This window comes from Passer domesticus, chromosome 1 (genome assembly GCF_036417665.1).
Source record: "Passer domesticus isolate bPasDom1 chromosome 1, bPasDom1.hap1, whole genome shotgun sequence".
Classification (NCBI taxonomy): Eukaryota; Metazoa; Chordata; class Aves; order Passeriformes; family Passeridae; genus Passer; species Passer domesticus.
In genome coordinates, this window is record NC_087474.1 from 142329865 (window position 1) to 142348261 (window position 18397).

General features: G+C 35.9%; 1 protein-coding gene across 4 annotated transcripts in view; it reads left to right on the top strand.

Annotated features, from left to right (window-relative positions):
* ZFPM2 (zinc finger protein, FOG family member 2) overlaps positions 1-18397 on the top strand; it is a 306033-nt gene that overhangs the window by 54794 nt on the left and 232842 nt on the right. For 3 of the 4 annotated variants that reach the window (XM_064394332.1, XM_064394340.1, XM_064394350.1), the window contains exon 2: positions 2982-3140. The exons of the other annotated variant lie outside the window; for it this stretch is intronic. In XM_064394332.1, the coding sequence (XP_064250402.1) occupies positions 2982-3140 (159 nt within the window). The remainder of the gene's footprint in view (positions 1-2981; positions 3141-18397) is intronic. 4 annotated transcript variants of the gene reach the window in all.

The following is an 18397-nucleotide window of genomic DNA, read 5'->3' on the forward strand; positions in this document are numbered from 1 at the left end:
CTCTGGGCACGAACTGAATGTATTTTGACATTTAAAAAATGAAGGACAGCTCAATATGCGTAAGACAGAATTTGTCCCAAAGATCAGGTTGTAGATGGGTGAGTTAGACAAGGCGGCAGCAGCTACCTGAAACCTAGGAAAATATTTATGCATGGATCCTCCAACTTCAGTGATTGTAGTTGCTGGGGTTTGGGGCGCAGGCTCTGATGCCAGCCCCCATTAGGTAAGCTGGGTTGCTTACCTGATGTGTGCCCGTGTGTGCCTGGATAAACTTTGCTGGGTTTTGTACGTGGGCTGCACATGCAAGGCAAAGCCTGGTATAGGGGCATGCACACCTCTGATCTGCTTGGGATGTGACAACATTTACATTTATGTTTGCAAGTGCTTGGACATGTAACTTTAGGAAATGCTACATACCTGTTTGTACATAGGATATATCGATAGTAGCATTAGTCAGTATTTTTCCTAGTCTAAGATTGATTTAAAAAATAAAGTCCCGGGCCACAAAATTATAGAGGTTTGAACCGGCGCTGTGGAGCTGGTGTGTACATTGTATTTCTTCTTTCTTGGAAAGAGTGTCAATGGAAATTATAAGATGTGTTTCCATGACTGCTGCAAATGGAAGCATAGCAACTGCATTTCTGTTCTATTTCTAATTAACATACAGTGATGATTAGCTTGCTGATTACGTATTGGGTACCTGATCAAACAAACTGGTTTAACATCTGGAAACAGACCTAAATGTCATGTATACCTGCCAATTGGATTACTTGCAGGTAAATTGCTTTTGCTGTATTTGGTAAGATATATTGTGAAAGTCAACAACAAAGAACTGGTCATTCAGCAGGAAATCGACTTTCACTGAAAATGTTGGCTGAAGTTTAAATTTTTTCCTCAGATTTAAAATACTTGGAAAATTTATTTGGCTTATAGGTGCACTTGAAGGGATGCAAAATATGGTATTAAGACATTTTTATATGTGGCAAAAACTTACATTTCCCTAGAATAGCATATTTTTTCCTAGCTTATTTATCTAGGCATTACTAGGAGTACACACCAGTAAATGGCTCTACGGACAACGTCACATATTAATAATAAATTGGAATTTGGGTATTATTTCTGATAAATTTTGCAGAAGCCACTGTGCTTTCCTTTCCTGGAAGCTGAACACACGTAAGGTGCCTGGCGTGCCCATGTTCAGCTGCAGCGCACTGCTCCAGCGTGTGCTCGGGCTTTGTTCTCTGCTCTGTACAGTGCCATAGCCACTCTTCATTCCCTCTGCATATGCAGTTGCTGGATTTTTTCCCAGCATGGCTGGAAGGTGCAATTAACAGTAATGGATACTTTGATAGGGAGAATCTTTATTTCTTCAGCCATAATAATAGCCCCTTATTTTAGGAGCTATATTGTTGAATGACAGCTACTGTTGGCGAGTATGTGTCTACAAAAGTGGGCTCATTTGGTCAGATTCTCAGCTGGCACAGAGAGTCATATTTCCATGAAAGATAGTAAGCTATACTAATTTATGGAATCCCAGCTGAGAATCTCAATCAATTTCAATAAAAAGTAACCATCATATTCCTCTGAAGCAAGAATTACACAACCTGGCCTAAAGTGAATTTTGCTGTTTTAATAAATGTAGGTAGTCACTGGTTTGTAATAAATTACATAATATTAGAGCGTAGTCAATATTTGATTTCTTTAAAAATTTATTCCTTCCTTTTCATTGAACACAACAGAATCATTTATGTATTGTATCTCAGCATGATAGATTATATAGGAATAGTGTATTTAATACCATAAAACTATCATATAAATACAAATCACATTTTTTTTCATTAGCTAGCTCGCTTTCATTTTGAAGAAGAAATACCCAATTATAAATGAGGCTGTGCTTTCATTGGAGAGTGAAATACATAATTTTTTTCAAGCCTCAACCATGTATAATGAAATCTCTCTTTTGAAATCCAGTCTTAAGATGGATTTTGAAACATACTGACATTTAATAAAATCTTTGTTAAATTAAAATATTTTCAGTTATTTCAAATCTCTATTTAAATCTAGGGTGAAATTCTACATCCTGCACAAGAGGGTCTTTAGAAAATAGTTACTATTAAGCAATGAATATTTTGATGTGTGTATATATAAGAAAGATTTTAATTTTTGAGTACATTCTAACTGGTAACCTTGGCGTTATGTGTAGTAATCTGTGTGGTGCTGTCTCTTTGAGAGGATCTATGGTAATAGCATCTCTAGGTAGCTAAGAGAAAAGTCAAAGACCTCAGACTACCATTTCAAATTCCAACTCATGCCCTGTTTCTGTAATTTGTTGATGTTTTGGTAGCCCTGGGCTGGCATTTTACCAGGACATTTGTTTGGTCTCTGTGAAATAAAAAATAGTCTCTTGAGTCCTGTCCATTGACTGGGAATCTTTTAAAGAGTCTGGTATGAATGATCATGGATACCATTAGGGGCTGGTTGAAGCAAAATAGCAGAATAAGCTGAAGTTTGTGCTGTCAAAACCTTTGTAGTATTTCAGTGTTGTCAGGACTTTTAATTTGATGAACAAAGCTTGTAAAGGAATATTTTAAGTACTGTAATTCAGCATCAAAAAAAATCACTAACAAACAAGAGAAAGCTCTTCACTGTTTATGTCATTTTACAAATACAGCTTTGATTTCAGCTGTTACAGCTGTCTGTGTTTAATAGTAGAACCCAATGAATAATGAAAAACCCCCTGTGCGAGTATTATTAATACATATTATTAGTGACACTTTGCATATTCTGATTTGAAGTAATCAGGAAAAGTCACTTTCAATTTCAATTTTCATAAAATGTTATTTGTCCAATTCTAATAAGTGCTGAACACAGCTGTGAAAGGAAAAACTAGCTAAAGAATGCCAGTTAAAAGTTCACTAAGGTTTTATTTCACATTGTCCTGTTAGATGGTTTTGCCACAGTGTCCCTGATTCTTTTTTAAGGGCCCCTTGAAGATGCTACTGAGGATGAAGAAGAAGAGTGCCTGTCTGAGGAAAATGATACTGTCTCAAAAGAAGACTTTCCATTGGAGGAAAGCTTTTCTGCAGAGTTTGAGCCTGAAAATCTGAGCTGTGAAGAAGTGGAATACTTTTGTAATAAAGGTAATCATTGTAGCCAACCTCTTGAGAGAATACTGGCCAAACTTTGTCCAATTGGTCAAAGAGATTTCTTGGTTTAAAACATACAAAAAGCCCTATTAATGCTACCTTAAAAACAGGAAAAAGGGTCACTTGGGAAATTAAATCTGGTAAGGAATAAATATTTGAGTATGTTGAAGGACACTTTTCAGGGACATGCATCGTCTTGCCTTAGTGTTTTCCTCCAAGTGTTATTTTCTACATATTTAACTGTAGAGAACAGGCCCCAGAAGTCAATTATTATCAGATCTGAAGCTAGCAATGCAGTGTGTCTGTTCATTGCTTCTTTGCCTAGGAAACATTGCTAGGAAAACACATTGTGTATGTAGATTCTAGGATTAAAATAGAGCTTATTATAGAATTTATTATGCACAGTAGAAAAATAGTGAATTGTGAAAGGATAACTTTTGAAGTTGCAAATACATTTTGGTGCACTTGTTATTTGTGAATTATTGAAGATTGAGGTATTTTAGCATAAGACACACCAATTCATTCTTACCAGTTCAGTCTGCAAGGTTGTGCTACTTCCCAGTCAGCTGGCAGAAAAACACACTATTGTTATTTGGAACATTGAATTAACCTTCTTCCTGCCAGATATCCACTTGATTGCTTTATTGTTGGTCTTCTGCAGGTAAGGATGCCTATCAAATAGCTGAAATTGTTGTGGTGGTTTTCTTCTGTGAGTCCGCAAATCCCTCAGGATGTTGATGGTTTCTCTGTCTTTTTCTGTTCTTTCCTGGATATTGACATACATTTTCTCATGATAACTTGATATGCTTCTGGTTTTGTATTATTTTCATCTGTCTTGGACAAAGTCGAATAAATCTGTTTGACAAGTCAAGTGTTCTGACTGCAAAATATTAATCTTTCCTGGAGAGTCTTCAGTCATCAGTGGCAAAGGCATTGCTATGCATTTTCTATATATCCTCTATGCAGCTTCTACAGGTTCTTGATACTTAATAAGTCACCCTAAGAGATCAAAACAGTCTAATCGATAGTTTGGAGTTCAGCTGCTACAGATCTTACTGTGAGGAGAGAACAGATTATGGAAGGATTCTTTACAAACTGGAAGAATTTATTACTGTTACAACTGCAATGTGAACAATTGCCAGAATTACTTTGTGTTCACTGGTTCACATGCCTTTCAGACACCATTTTCCTTAGCTGGAAAAAAGTACTCCTCCTGTTATTGGCAGTACTAAATAAATATATAAACCACTATTTGCATAATTGTTACACTGGTGTCTCTTGAATTCCTCCTGTCAGCAGTGGAATACCATGTACCACTTTTAGTTCATATCATATCAATTTGATTTACTTGCTTCTCTGTACTTCTTACTGCATTTCCAGGGCCTGCCAGTGGAAAATACTATGGTTTTAGGTGAAATCAAGAAAAAAAAGATTTTATTTTTTTCTAAATAGCAATCAATATTGCAAATTTACATTGAATTTCAATTTATCTTGGATCTTTCCTTTAAATAAACACCTCTTTCAGGAAAATCACTGAATCACTGTATTAAAGAAGACTGGGCATCAAATGGGAATACATTTAAATCTGAACCTTCATTATATGTTTTATTAAGGATATCTGCTGATTCTTCAGGCTAAGTATCTTCTGACTTCCTAGCAGTTTGTGTGTTGTAGTTATAAAAGAATCTTAAGTCTCTTCAGTGCAACTGCTGCAGAAGGAGTTGAAAAGAAGATTTCTATGGATCAAGGGGTACATGAAGTTTCTGATCTACCTCCAGCTGAGGCAGTGTGACAAAAAGTCGCACTTTGAAGCAAATTGGGAATCCCCCTGGAAAAGGATGGAATGGGAGACTGGAAATGTTCTGGGTTTTTATTAATGTCTCAACTTCTGTTGAATGTCCTACTTCTTCAGGGTCACATCTTAAGTGTCATTAGCATGAGGCTGCCTATGTTTTTCTGAAGATAATCTCTAAGAAGACAAAACTAATCTGGAAAGCAAATAAATTTCTTTTGTGTTCTTTTCTTAGTGGAAGGGTTTGTGACTCTATTATATAGTAAATACTAAAAATTAGACTAATTCTCATTTTTTTTCATGAATCTTTTAAGAATTCCTAGCCTTTTGTTTTTCTTTGTAGTGCTTCAGTATTGAAATTAAAAGATAGTATGAGAAATAAGCTTTTCTTTTTTTCATAGAAATATTTTTTAACATCATGAATGAAAAGTCATTATGAGAATGAAAAAGAATGAAAATGAGATGTGTACCAAATAGGTTAGAGAACAAATAAAGGCAGTCTAATTTCTGTTTTGAGGGCCTGATTTTTGATTTTTCTTCTGCTCTTTGATAGTAATGGCAGCCTGTAAATGACAAATATTTCCAAATAAGGGAAAAGTAATTGTAGATCTGTGTTTTCTCATGCAACAGGTTTCCTTTTCCCAGAAATATATCAAAACTGGCATGGGAATCCATTATGCTATCTCTGAATTCTGCCCTTGCTAGCATGGACCATTAATGGTTTTAGAATTTAAAGGTGTTTTCTTGGATATAAATTTTATCTGTCCTGTCTCCCTATTTCCCTCCCCTGGGGTTTCTTCCCAGCTGACCCAGAACAAGAGGACAAATGAGTAGCGGGGCTTCCTTCAAGAATCAAGAGGCATGGGGAACAAGTGACACAGCTGTTGGGGAGGAGTTGTTTGTGAGGCTTCATCCATGGTATGTTTTTTATACTTACCCAGCTCTGTAAATTCAAGTACCACCTAAAACCAGGGGCTTTTTGCTATACAAAGTAGGTACTGAAGGCAAAAGTTTACTGAAGTTCATTTTGAGGAATAATAGAGGACTTAGAGGTTCACGACTCGGTAATTTTGGCTTCTTGAAGAGATTTTCCTGTCAAACTGTGCCTGATGGCATTATAAGACAGAGCAGTCCTTTATTGTCTAAATTGCAAACAGGAACCTTTATAAAGTCGTACTTTTCCCATCTTATTTGGGTTTGTGAGATAGATTCAGCAGAATATTTGTCAGAAGTAGAAGGTGAAGGAGAGAGCCTCTGCAAGTGTGAAGCAAATTAATCACCTTGATTGAGCTACATGTCATTTTACAACCTCTCCGTTTTCAAAATTTAGACTCTCCGCTATTATTTTTCCCTTCTCCTTTTGCTTGCTAATGGCTTTTGTGACAAGGAATCTGGAAAATTCCTCCTCTCCCACACTTCTGCAGTACCACAAAATTAACTTTGCCGCATGTGAATATTTATTCCTATGTGGTCTTCATTTACACTCAAATGTGAAGAAGTGAACAGTTTAAGCATGTAAACATCCAAAGCTGAAATGGAAATTACCAACCTACTATTTGTCAGGGATTGCTTTAAGCTTCCAACTCTGTTTTTTTAACCTTTTGGATGAAGATCTTCATAACTGATGGCAGTTAAATTTGATTTGTTTGCAGTTTTGACAGTGAGATTAGGAGAAAGAGAGTATTTTGGAAACAGGATAGTGTTCTACTACAAATCTGCACTGATCTCTATGTTTGAAGTAGAAACAAATAACTTTGTAGAAGGTAGCCTTGATGATAATGAATTACATTTTGTCAGTTTGAAAGCAGAATTTGAAAACTGCTGTTTGTTTAGTTACTACAAATTGCTGTATTACCAATAAAGAGGGTGTCTGATGATGCTGTCCACACAAAGATTTTATTAGCCTGGAATCTCCCTTGCTGAATATTTTTTTAACGGAGTCTATATCAGGTTAAGATTAATTCAGATTAAATTCAGATGTAGAAAATTTGTTATTTAAATGTCAGTATTTCAGCAGTCTGTGTAAGGAGAAACTAGGCTGTCTCCCATGCAGAACAGGGATAGGCTGGATTTGGAAGCTAGGAGATAGGACATAAAGTTTAAATTTTGTCTACTGTAGGTTGGAATAAGAAAATAAACTGATGTTTATTGAAATAAACTGTAAGAAGTGTGATAGAGCTAATAATTGCAGGACAGATAGAAGGAGGGGAAAAACAACAGGACAATACAAAGGCCAAGTTGAAAGTGATGGGGTGAAAATAGAAGTCCTAAATTAAGACTATTTGTGAGGTGAAGTAGTTTATAGTTGATTTTATAGTCTCTGCTGTCATCAGCTGCCTAGATACTCTCAGGAAAAATGAAAATAAAGTTCTTGTATGTTACTTTAAAAGTTTGCTATGCTCATGTGGTGTCATCTTTTACTGTCTGTGAACAGGAAGAGAGAATAGGAGCCTTGGTGACTTGATAGTGATGGTAACTGGCTAAAGAAATCGTTGTGACCTTCTTAGCAGAAGTGTTCAATGAGGGTTTACCTTTCAAAGGAAAATTATCTTAAACAATAAAAGAGATCACTTGAGATTAGTAGATAGTTAAGTAGCAGTGTTCACAGAAGGAAAGAGGCAATGGAGAAGGAAATGGAAGAGGTTTATAATCAAAAGAGCAAATGTTGAACTGCTTCCAGAAGAAGGAGGCAAATGAAGGAATGTCTGTGTCTGATAATTAGTGAAAGAAGGCAGGTTCATTTCTTGTTGCTGGCCAAGACAGTTGAGTCAAATTCTCCTGTGCGTTGCTTGTAGTATGACTCTTGCTCTTGTTCCTCATGTTATAGTTTTACCATGGTTACTTCATCACAAGGCAACATTGGCACCAGCCCTCAGTGGAAGGAGATTCAGTGGCCTTAAAACTCCTGGTGGCAGATGGGAAAGCAAATGGGTTCTGCTCCCCAGTGTTAACTGTGCTTCAGTTGGTGACATAGGGAGATAGAAAGGATACACGAGGTGGGATGGTGAGTGATTGTTTCAGATGCAATGATTTTATGGTCTGTAGCACACCCTGCTATGTGTGTCTGCAGCCATATGTGTTTGTAGCTGATTGCGTGGTTCAGGTTCCTGGTACATTGATTATCTTTATTTGTGGGGGAAGAGGAAAATGAGGGGAATCCAGTGCAGTCTGAAACTCATACACAGTTCTAAGTCAGCAAGTAGGAAACACAGGGAATATATGGCCTGGATACTGAGTCTATACCTGGTTCTATATTCTCATATTCTTCTTGGGCGGGAAGGGATGAGTTCCAAACCTGAACTAAGTTTTCTGTTCATGTACACTTAATCATGCTTATGTAAGTTACTAGCCTGCCTGACCAACTTGAGACTGGAATGTTTTATGTTAAAACATATGATCTGATTGTGCAGGTAGGCTTGTGATTCAGAGAAACAGCTGCAGTGTGAGTCCTCATACAAGAAAGCATACACAAAGCTAAATTCGTCTGTGTATTAATCTATCCCTTCATACTTCATGTGCAAAGCTATCATGCTAACACCCTGAAAATGATTTCCATGTGTCCTTTTTTCCTCTGAAGTATGACTTTTTGTTTGTGTGTATGCTTGTGTGCAACTGTGTAAATATTCCTTGCTTCTTTCATGTTATGCATGTAGTGACTAACAATGTGCTTGCTATTTTCTGCTTCTGGATCCAACAGTAGATTTATGCTTTCTTTTCTTTATTTTCTCCCTATTTTTTTAACCAGGAACATTTTAATCAATATTTTTTTTCTTTTTCAGTAATGGATTTCGTGACAAATTTCTATCATTTTTGCTATAGCAAAAGTAGGATCAGCAGGAGGCAGCTATACCATAATCACTTTGAGCTCAATAAGGAGATCTTTACAGGCAACTTTGTTCTTATTTCTTAACGGGATTAAGAAGCTCAGCTCTTTAAATTCTTGCATATAACACTGACATTTCGAGGGTGTGTTTGGACCAAGGAGTTCAAAGAGAAGGAATAAAAAAGAAAAGCCAATATGACTTTGTTTTTTACCTTGCTGCAGGAGCAGTTTGTGCAAATCGCCTATAAGCTTATTGACCTGAATCTTTGACTCCTTGTTTTCTCTGGATTTGGCTGGAGTGTAGACACTGATAGAGCACTGATAGAGGTGATTGCACAGCCCTCGGCTTTGCTTGGCATCAGACACTCCCCCTCCCTGCGCCTGACATTATCTTTCCCTGGCAATACTTCTGTTCTGCTGCAGCTCATATTCTGTAATTTTTTAGATTATTTTAATTAACTGCATTTTATTTATGTACTTCCTGACTAAACGAAGGACACATTCATTCTTTTTGGTAATCTGAGACAGAAGAGGGCATGTATCTATTTTCATCTCCTAGAATATCTAGAATATGCATAATAACTGACAGCACTACTCCTTCCAAGAATGCAATAGTTACATCTTACTGACTTGTCTGCATGTTTGTGACGCTGTTGGATTCTCATATTCCCCAGAGTAAGGGTTCTCTTACATTTATCTGTATCACATTCAGCTGAAACAACTTTAAAAGATGAGGCTGGGGGATCTCTTCACTCTCTACAAGTACCTGACAGGAGTCTGTAGTGAGGTAGTAGTGTCGTCTGTAGTGAGAAGAGACTGAGGGATTCAGTCTCTTTTGCCATGCCTGCAGTGAGAGGATGAGAGAAGATGGCCTTAAATTGAGACAGGGGAGATTCAGATTAAGATTATATGTTATAAAAGCATTTTTCACTGTTAGGCATTAGCATGGTGAGGCACTGGAATAGGCTTCCCAGGGAGATGGTGGAGTCACCACCCCTGGAGGTGTTCAGGAGGTCTCTGGATCAGACTCTGGGTGATGGGGTTTAGGGTTACAGTGACAGTGCTGGGTGGACAGCTGGACCTGATGATTTTAAAGGTTCCTTCCAACCTTGATGATTCTATGATTCTGATCTTCCGTACTTTTTGTCAGATGTTGAATATGGACAAGGAAAGGAATGGGCTTCTCTGATAACCACCTTTGAACAAGGCTAAGTCAGAATTAGATTGGATTCTAGCAGGGTGAAAGGGGATCTTTTTCATCTGAACATCAGCATTTGCCTTGTGCTTTACCTCTTATGGTTTCTCACTGTGTTCTGCTACTGGAGCTTAGAGGACCACCTGTTTTCTTTCTAGAAGGGAAAAGAGATGTCTGAAAAGGTTGAAGTTATTTTTTTTTCCCACCATTCACTAGAGAGCATGTAAGGGCTTCCAAAAGAAAAAGTACAAGATCTTCTATTCTGTAATTTTTTTATTTACTGCTAACCCATGTTTAAACCTGTCAGGCCATATTTTCAGTCCTGCTTAAACGTATGTAGGCATTAACATCAACTTTAGTTGGATAAAAATTTGACCTAATTTAAACAAGCAAACCCTTCTTCTAATTAAGGCATTGAAAAATTTGTCATCAAGCAGAAAATTTTATCTCAAAAAGAAACTAGAAAGCTATTTTTCAAGAAATAAATACATAGATCCAAATAGAAAACATTATTTTAACTGTACAGAGTTAAAAAGTGCAAGGAACACTTAAACAGATTACTCAACTTTAAGCAGTTTATCAAAGCAACTCCAGCCTTTTCAGTCAGCACATTTTGGTTTTCTTAAGAACAATGAAATTCTGAATTCTATCTCAGCTAGGGATATAATTCACGAAGGGATTATTTGGTTACAACAAGTAGTGTAATGTCCTCTTTCTAGAAAGTCACAAAACTTGAACTTGGAATTGCTTAAATTAGAGGTCAAATTTGACAGAATATGAATTGCAAATTAATAGGGATAATCTTCTTTAAAACATGGGATGCACAAATGATGAATTTCACCACATGTGCTTAGTTCAGGTGTACTGTACATCTGTTTCTAATTTTGTATATAATGAAGGTCCATTTTGTCTCTTTCTTATTTGGTGGCCCTGACACAAAAATTCTGAATACGTTTGAAGAGTTCTAAGACATGGCTGAAAAAATTCTTGTCAACCCAGGCCTAAAAAGCAGACTTACAGGTTGTGTACTGTGTGGGTATATTTTAAGTAATTTAACTCTGAAAGGATCAGTAAAAATAAATAAAGCAAATGCCACAATTATGTCATCATTGAATAAATATTGATAAGACAAATATTATTGCTGGATAGAGAAAAAGAAGCACGAATTTTTGGCTGCTAATTCTTTTTGTGGGGTTTGACTCACAGAAGCCTAGACTGGTTTTGAAATAATGTGTAATATAACATGTATGTGGGAACACACCTGTAGTGATAGGGAATTGGTTGCTTTTGATATCGAACTATCTGAAGGGTTGACTATGTCAAATAAAAACATTCAGTTGTTTTCAGCAAAGTAAATTAAGATTTCACTCTGTAGGAACAGGCACCTATTGCTACTGTTTATGTATCCATGTGTGGAAGTCACATAAAAACTGGATTTGTATATGGTAATGATTCCAGCTGCAAAGTATAAAATGAGGTGTTCTTGGTTGGATGAAGAATTCTTACAGGAGATTGAATATTTCTGCAGTAGGGATGGAACAGAATTGTTATATAATTAAATGGAAATATGAACGTGCAGAAGAGCGTTCAAACTTAAGAGTTTGAAACTTGTTAGAATTTTTCTGAACTAATCTCTGTTCTGCTGCAGGCTGGCTTAGAATCTCATGGATTGTTGATTTCCATTGAAATAATTTTTGAAAATTTTATTAAGTAACAATCTTTATTTGTGGCATGTAAATATCTTTTAAAATGTGCTTCTGCTGCTTTTCTAATCAAGTGCTTAGAGCTATGTGGTTTGAACCCCAGGCTAGTACTTGCATATGTCTAATAGAGTTCTTGTATTTGAAGTTTTAATGGGGAAAGATTGAAAAGATGTGAGACTTTTTTGCTTTTTTTTTTTTTTTTAATTGATAGAAGCTGTCGAGTAGCCAGCATATCTGAATGATGCTCATTTGTAGCATGGGTGTTTAGAGTTTTTCCCTAAAAATTAGAATATATATATATATATATATATATATATACACACACACACACATATATGCATATTTAAAATCCATTAATAAAAGGAAAGTCAGGATTACAATTTAGAGAACTCTTTCACTGTTCTGCAGGAAATACATTTGAATGAGTGATCCTTGTCTTGAAAGGACTTCAAAAGCAAACAGTGGCGATAATGAGAACATATCAAACATGTAGAGAAAGAGGAAGGCCAGACTCAGTCTAGATGAATGTGCTGCACAGCAGTGTCTTATCCCAGGAGAAAAGTGCTGTAGCTGAAATGGTTAGAAATAATTGACACTGCTTTTTAACATGTTCACTGTGCTGAAATGTAATGTGTCAAGATGTCATTTTATTAAACAAAGTGGTGATTTTAATAGGAACCAAAATAGTTTCATACCACTGTTTTGGGGAGCTAATGGCTTGCACATATGTGGGCACTTGCCAACACCTGAATATTGACAGACCAATACTAAAAATTGAGAACTGGGAAAGAGACAATGCACTGTTTCTGAGACTTGCTGGACAAATAATTCTAAGAGTGCTTAGGGCAAATGGAAACATAGTTATTTCAAATGAGGTTTCTCCCAGGAGAAATTATGATTGTTAATCAGCATGACAGAAAACAATAATTGCTTGCAAAGAAGCAAAGTATTGAGGTGATTAATATAATCTGAAATAAAATGCAGTAGATTAACTTGTTCAAGTGCTGGTTTCTTTCAGGTATGTTACCAAAGTGATCATCTGAGGGCCAGACTTTGCTCATATTTTCTGTATTTGTCGAGTAGGGTGTCTCAGTTGATTTTTATGGGCTTCACTGAAATTATTTCTGATATATATCAGATTAATTGATAACAGTCGGGTACTGATAACACCACATCTCTTCCTCTGTCTCTCTATCTCTCTGTTCTTGCCAGGCTTGTAGAGTAAATCCATTTGTATGGCACTGTACCCACTGTAGTTGTTTATTTTGTCCTTTTATCATTTGGCAAATATGAAAAAGTGTGGAAACATCCCTCCGATATTTTTTTAATATCCTTATTCTCACAGTTCTATTACCATTCCAAAAGCTGGGTTTTTTTGCATTATTTTATACTCAGAATGATTTATATCTGCAGAAACCTGGATTGTCAATACAATTATAGTTTAAATAGATACATAGGATACTTTAAAAAGAGATAATCCACAAGAAGGTTAGTTAAGGCCTCTTAGATGTCATTGGTATTCTTAAGAATAGTGTGTGCTGCTAAAAAGTATGTTACATTGAATGAATTAAGAATTTATATTTTAAGTTGTATATGGTTTATTTCAAAGTTACTGAGTATGGCTTTTGAAAAGAGGTTCCTGGCAACAATCCTCAGTTTACAGTGTGTTTCTTAGGATTCAAGAGCAGGATTATCAGTGTGTGTAAGCTCTGTTACTGGTTGCAGGCACTGAGATAAAGCAAATAACAAAGGACAGTTTTTGATTGCTGATCTATAGTTTCTGAAGCTCTGGCATCTAGTTCGTATTTATAGTTTCAGAATCCTTGTTTGGTTGGATCTAGAATTACTGCCACTGCAGACTGTGGCAGAAAGGGTCAGGCTCCCTCCCCCTTCACAGCCTCTGGTCTGTCACCATCCATGAGGTTGTGTCCTTGCCAAATGAAAATATACAGTGAGCAACTCCCCAAGTCTTTGCATTGCATCTCTTCTCTTTTGGCAAGGCAAAGTGCTACAGTCTTTGCAGCAATTTATTTCTGTACTGATTTATGATAATTGAGAAGTGATGTTTCACTCTGAACAGCTGTATGGGGATGTTAACAATTTGAGTTTACATTTATGCTGCCAGGAAGAGGGAAAACAAACTGAATTTCAAACTTTTATTGTTCTCTCACTCTAATAGAATCTGCTGTGTGCTTTTTGTGACTGGTACAGTCCTTCACCCAAAGCTATTTTGTCTGGTGATAAAACCATGAGTGTATGAAGCTTGCACGTTTTTCATCTCTTTTATGACCTTATCTTTTGTGAGCGGCTCCTGTGAAGGTATCCTAACTATAGGAAGCACCTGGTAAACATACATGATATCTATGCCCTGATAAGCAGTTGTGAACAAGAAAGTAGATCTGTCAGTTCTGAACTGTTCATTGTTAAAAATACTTTGTTGATTTAGCTGATTGCAAAATACATTATAGAGTGCCTAACAGCTGCTATAACCTTCCTAGTCAAGAAAGTTCAATAGTTATATTGTATGAGACTTTCTGTAAGAGCCTAGTACTGATAGGAACAACATGGATTAAAACAGCAGGATTGAGAAGAACTGCTAACCCATGTGCTTCTTTAAAATACCACAACTACTTGTGGTACAAGCTGATTAAGTACAAATTGGGAAGTCTTTAATTTGTTAAAAAGATTAAAGTGAAATTACTTGTTAATATTCAAGTCTCCCTTTTCCTACTTGTCAGTGTTGTCAGAGAAGTTGGAGTTCTCTCTCTCATGCTTCTGGTAATATGTCTCTTTTGCAGTCTTCAGATTTCCTGACCAACTTTAGTACCTTGAATTACACTGAATTGTCTATTGGATAAACATTAGGCCATTTAAACCACATTAAAAAAAAACTTGAACTGTTTTTGAATGCTGTCAAGATGAAGGTCAAGATGAAAATTCTATCCACATTACATATTGAAGTTATTTGAATAAGACAGGTTTTTTTTCCTCTTAGTTAAGCAGTATTTAGTGTATTCAGCATTTCAGCATAAGTCAGAGATTTGTTTCCCCCAACTTTAGCTGACTAAAGATAGGTTCCTAGTCTAAGCTGTGTGTTTAAGAGGATGATTCATTTCAGCTCTTTCAGACACCAAGAGTGGTCTCATATCTCAGGCATCCTAGAATAGGATCAGTCACTCAGGAGGTTTCTTTCTTCCCTGCTCTAGGAGTGTCTACGTAAGTAGTCTGGACTAGCTTAACTTTCAGGCATCTAAGGTTAGAGGTGATGAGTTCTGCCCAAAGTGTAACTTCAATACCAAGTATAGAGCAGTAATGGAAATTCCAGTAGATTTACTTGACTCATGACTGAACATAGTTTATGATATTATATTTTTTTTTATTTACTCATAAAAGTATTTTTTCATGCAATGGTCATTTAAAGGACAAAATTCATTTACCAGGCTTGGTTGCTAAGAAGCAACTGCCTAAACCTGCTTAAATAGAAGCAGGTTTTGGTTCATTTTAGAGTACTTAGACCACTCTTTGATGTTGATAGCAAAAAGATATCCTTTATCTTAACTATAAATTGTAATTGAGCAGCAAAGAAAAAGTGTGAGAAAACTCAAAATAATGGGATTAGAAAGGAATCAACAAGTTACTAGCAAATGGGTAGCATATGTAGGCAAAAAGAATTTGATTGGACATGGAAGAAATGAATAATTAATGTCGTGGATCCAGTTAAATGTCTACACCTGTAAACTGAAGAAACATGTAATTAGTTGGAAAATAAATATAAAAAATAGTGTTATTGAGAGACTGAAAAGTAGTCAGTGACTGAACAGAAAGAGTAAACAATGGAAAGAAAATAAATTCTGAAAGGAAATAAACTCCTTTGTACTAAACAAATGTTAGCTGCTAAAATAGCTTTAAGTATGGGGAAAGAAAAGAAAAAAAGCTTGAGGGATGTGCTTTGTTATCAGCTCTTCTGCTAAGCCTCCTTTTCGGTTTTTGAAGTTGCAGTGTCTCCAGCACCAAATGGATTGTCTTGGTTGCACATTTCAATCTGACATTGATGCTCAGCTGAGCCTGGGATAGACTTCACTCCCTGGTGGGTTTGGAAATTGACAGTAATGTACCATTTGCTGGTTTCCCTAGCAGATTGGAGTAGTGTGGGGGAACAGGAGAAATCAGTGTGGTGATATTTCAGGTGTGTAATGCATGCACTTGGCAGTTGGGAATAATAGAAAATATCAATGAAAAAATTGAGAATACTTCTAGATGCAAAACAGTTTTCCTTAATGTAAATTCTACACGTTTTAACTTCTGTATTTGCACAAGACATGCATCAATTCATTAAAACTTGACTCTGAAAGCCATGTAACACTATACTTCATGAAATACTGAAAAAGCAAGTTAATGGAAATTTAAATCATCTACTAACATACATTTTCAGATTTTTCCTCATCTCCCAGATACTTAATTACTGTGTACTATAGTTTTTGTACCTTACCTGTTGTTCTGTCCTTTTGCTTTTCAACCCAATCTTTTCATTTAACTTCGTCCTTTTTTCATGGTAATAGTTTCATTTTTTACACTCTGGGTAGTTGCACTGACTGGAAGAATGCTGAAATTTGCAAGCTAACACCAGCTTGGCATATTTTATGACCTGGAAGAATTTAGTATTTTGGAGGTTCAATTGTCCAATTATCTGTGCTTCTTTTCTGTCTAAAAGAATTACTATTTCTAGATTTTGCTGTTGTTGTCCTGATTTAGTACATACAGCTCTGTTATATACAGTGGAAAAAAAACATTTGCATTCTATACGAAGAACATTCTAAGAACTGCCTGTGTGGGTTATACATCTTGAGTTAGAAAACAAGAGTTGCCCTTGCTGTGTATTGCTTTCCAACACTTTCAAGAAAACTAGCATTGATCATGCCAGGTCTGAACTTAGGAAAAGTTTCTTTTGTGTCTCCACTGAATGACAAATTTTTGCTGCTTTAAGATGCTATGAATATAGAAAAATGAAGGTAAAGTTGTCAAATAGGTTCTTCAGTCCACCCAAGGAAAGCAGAGGTCTGATTACTACAAAGTGACTACACAAATGCTAATTCAAAATAAGCTGGTTGCTTAAAAACAAATAATTGCTAAAACTGCTTAGCAGAAACTTGACAGCTTTTGCAGCACATGTCTATATTTAGGATTTTCTTCTGAAAGATAACTTCAGGTTGAACTGAAGCATCTGAATTTCAAATGCCTGGCTACCATTATACAGTCAATTTAACACAAAAATTATACTTTATATTTGTGTTGTATTCAAGTTTTATTTTACACACTGCAAGTGCATATGAATATTTTGGACTCTCTTTTTAGTACCACAGGTTCACTGAACTATACTTCTGTAATCAAACTCTGGAGTGATTATAGTATTGTGTTTGTGTGAGTAGTAGTTTATCAGGCTCTTAGACTTCATATTTGAAAAACTGTGTTTTATGAATGCTAGGAAGAATGTGTTATTATGAGAGTTTACATGTGCACATGAAGTTAATACTTTATAGTGTTTGTATATAATCATGTACTTGAAAACTCTGGGTCACAATCTTATCTGGTATAAATATAGCTCCAGCGATAACATATGGGGATCTGGCATAGTTTGTTGTAATCACATTTCTTTACCTATGTTGCTAATTAAAGCTTTTGTTATCATGAGTGGTGAAAAAATTACAAGTTACTTCTTAATTGCTGTGCTTTTTGCTCCTTCTTGGTCTCCTGTTGTTAAATCAACAAAGGGTCTGATTTTTCAGGTTGTAAAATACACCATATTTGTTTTTTCTAGTGCTGTCACTTTTTTGTGGGAGATCATTTTTTAGCAAGTGTCCTTCAAGTTTGATAAAAAAAATTAAACCATAATCAGTCCTATTTGACTGAAGTAGTTAATTTTGTAGATTTTTTTTTCTTTCAATTCTTCTTGGTGTCTTCCTATGCATGAGTTCCTTGGATAGGTCAGTATTTAAAAAAAACCAAATCTACAAATGAGTAAAATCCAGACCTGGAAAAGCCTTTAGAGATGTCACTTAATGTGTTACTATGGCCAGAATGTTTTGTGTTAATACCCTCACCTACAATGTAGTTTACATAGTGCTTATTTCAAAGTATTTTGGCATGGAGCTTGCCTACTTGTTTACCTGCAGTAGGTAAACTGCCATTTTAACAAGCAGTTCTTCAAATAAAAATTAAATGGTCATCTCTAAAAATGTAACCTTATCATAATTTTGTGTGTGTCCTGTATATGACCTTGTTGAGGATAGTAACAGAAGGCAGACAGACATTTTCAGGTACTTCTGGATGGTGAAAATCCGAAAATTCATCAGAAATGTAGCATTTCTTTAAATAAAGCTTGATAGGGACAAAAGTACTTTAGGAACCTGCTGGTATATTATGACTCTAAGGGCAAGTTTCTTGAATGTTGAAATATCATGGATTAGATTTTCACTAGTTTTGTGAAAAAGCAAAATGTTTAGTGGACCATATTTTTGTTCTGAGTGTCATTTATTTGCAGCACATAAGGAACATTCAGGTGTCAATTCAAGAAAACATATAACTGAAAGCAGATGTTCCTGGGGGGGTTACAAGCTGATTTCTTTCTCTCCTTTGTACATGCAGACTCAGTGACTTTATGTGCTTTGTTTTACAGAATTAGGTGCAAGTTGTGATTCTTTTTTTTAACCATATGGAGTAAACACTGTTTTCCAAGGTTTT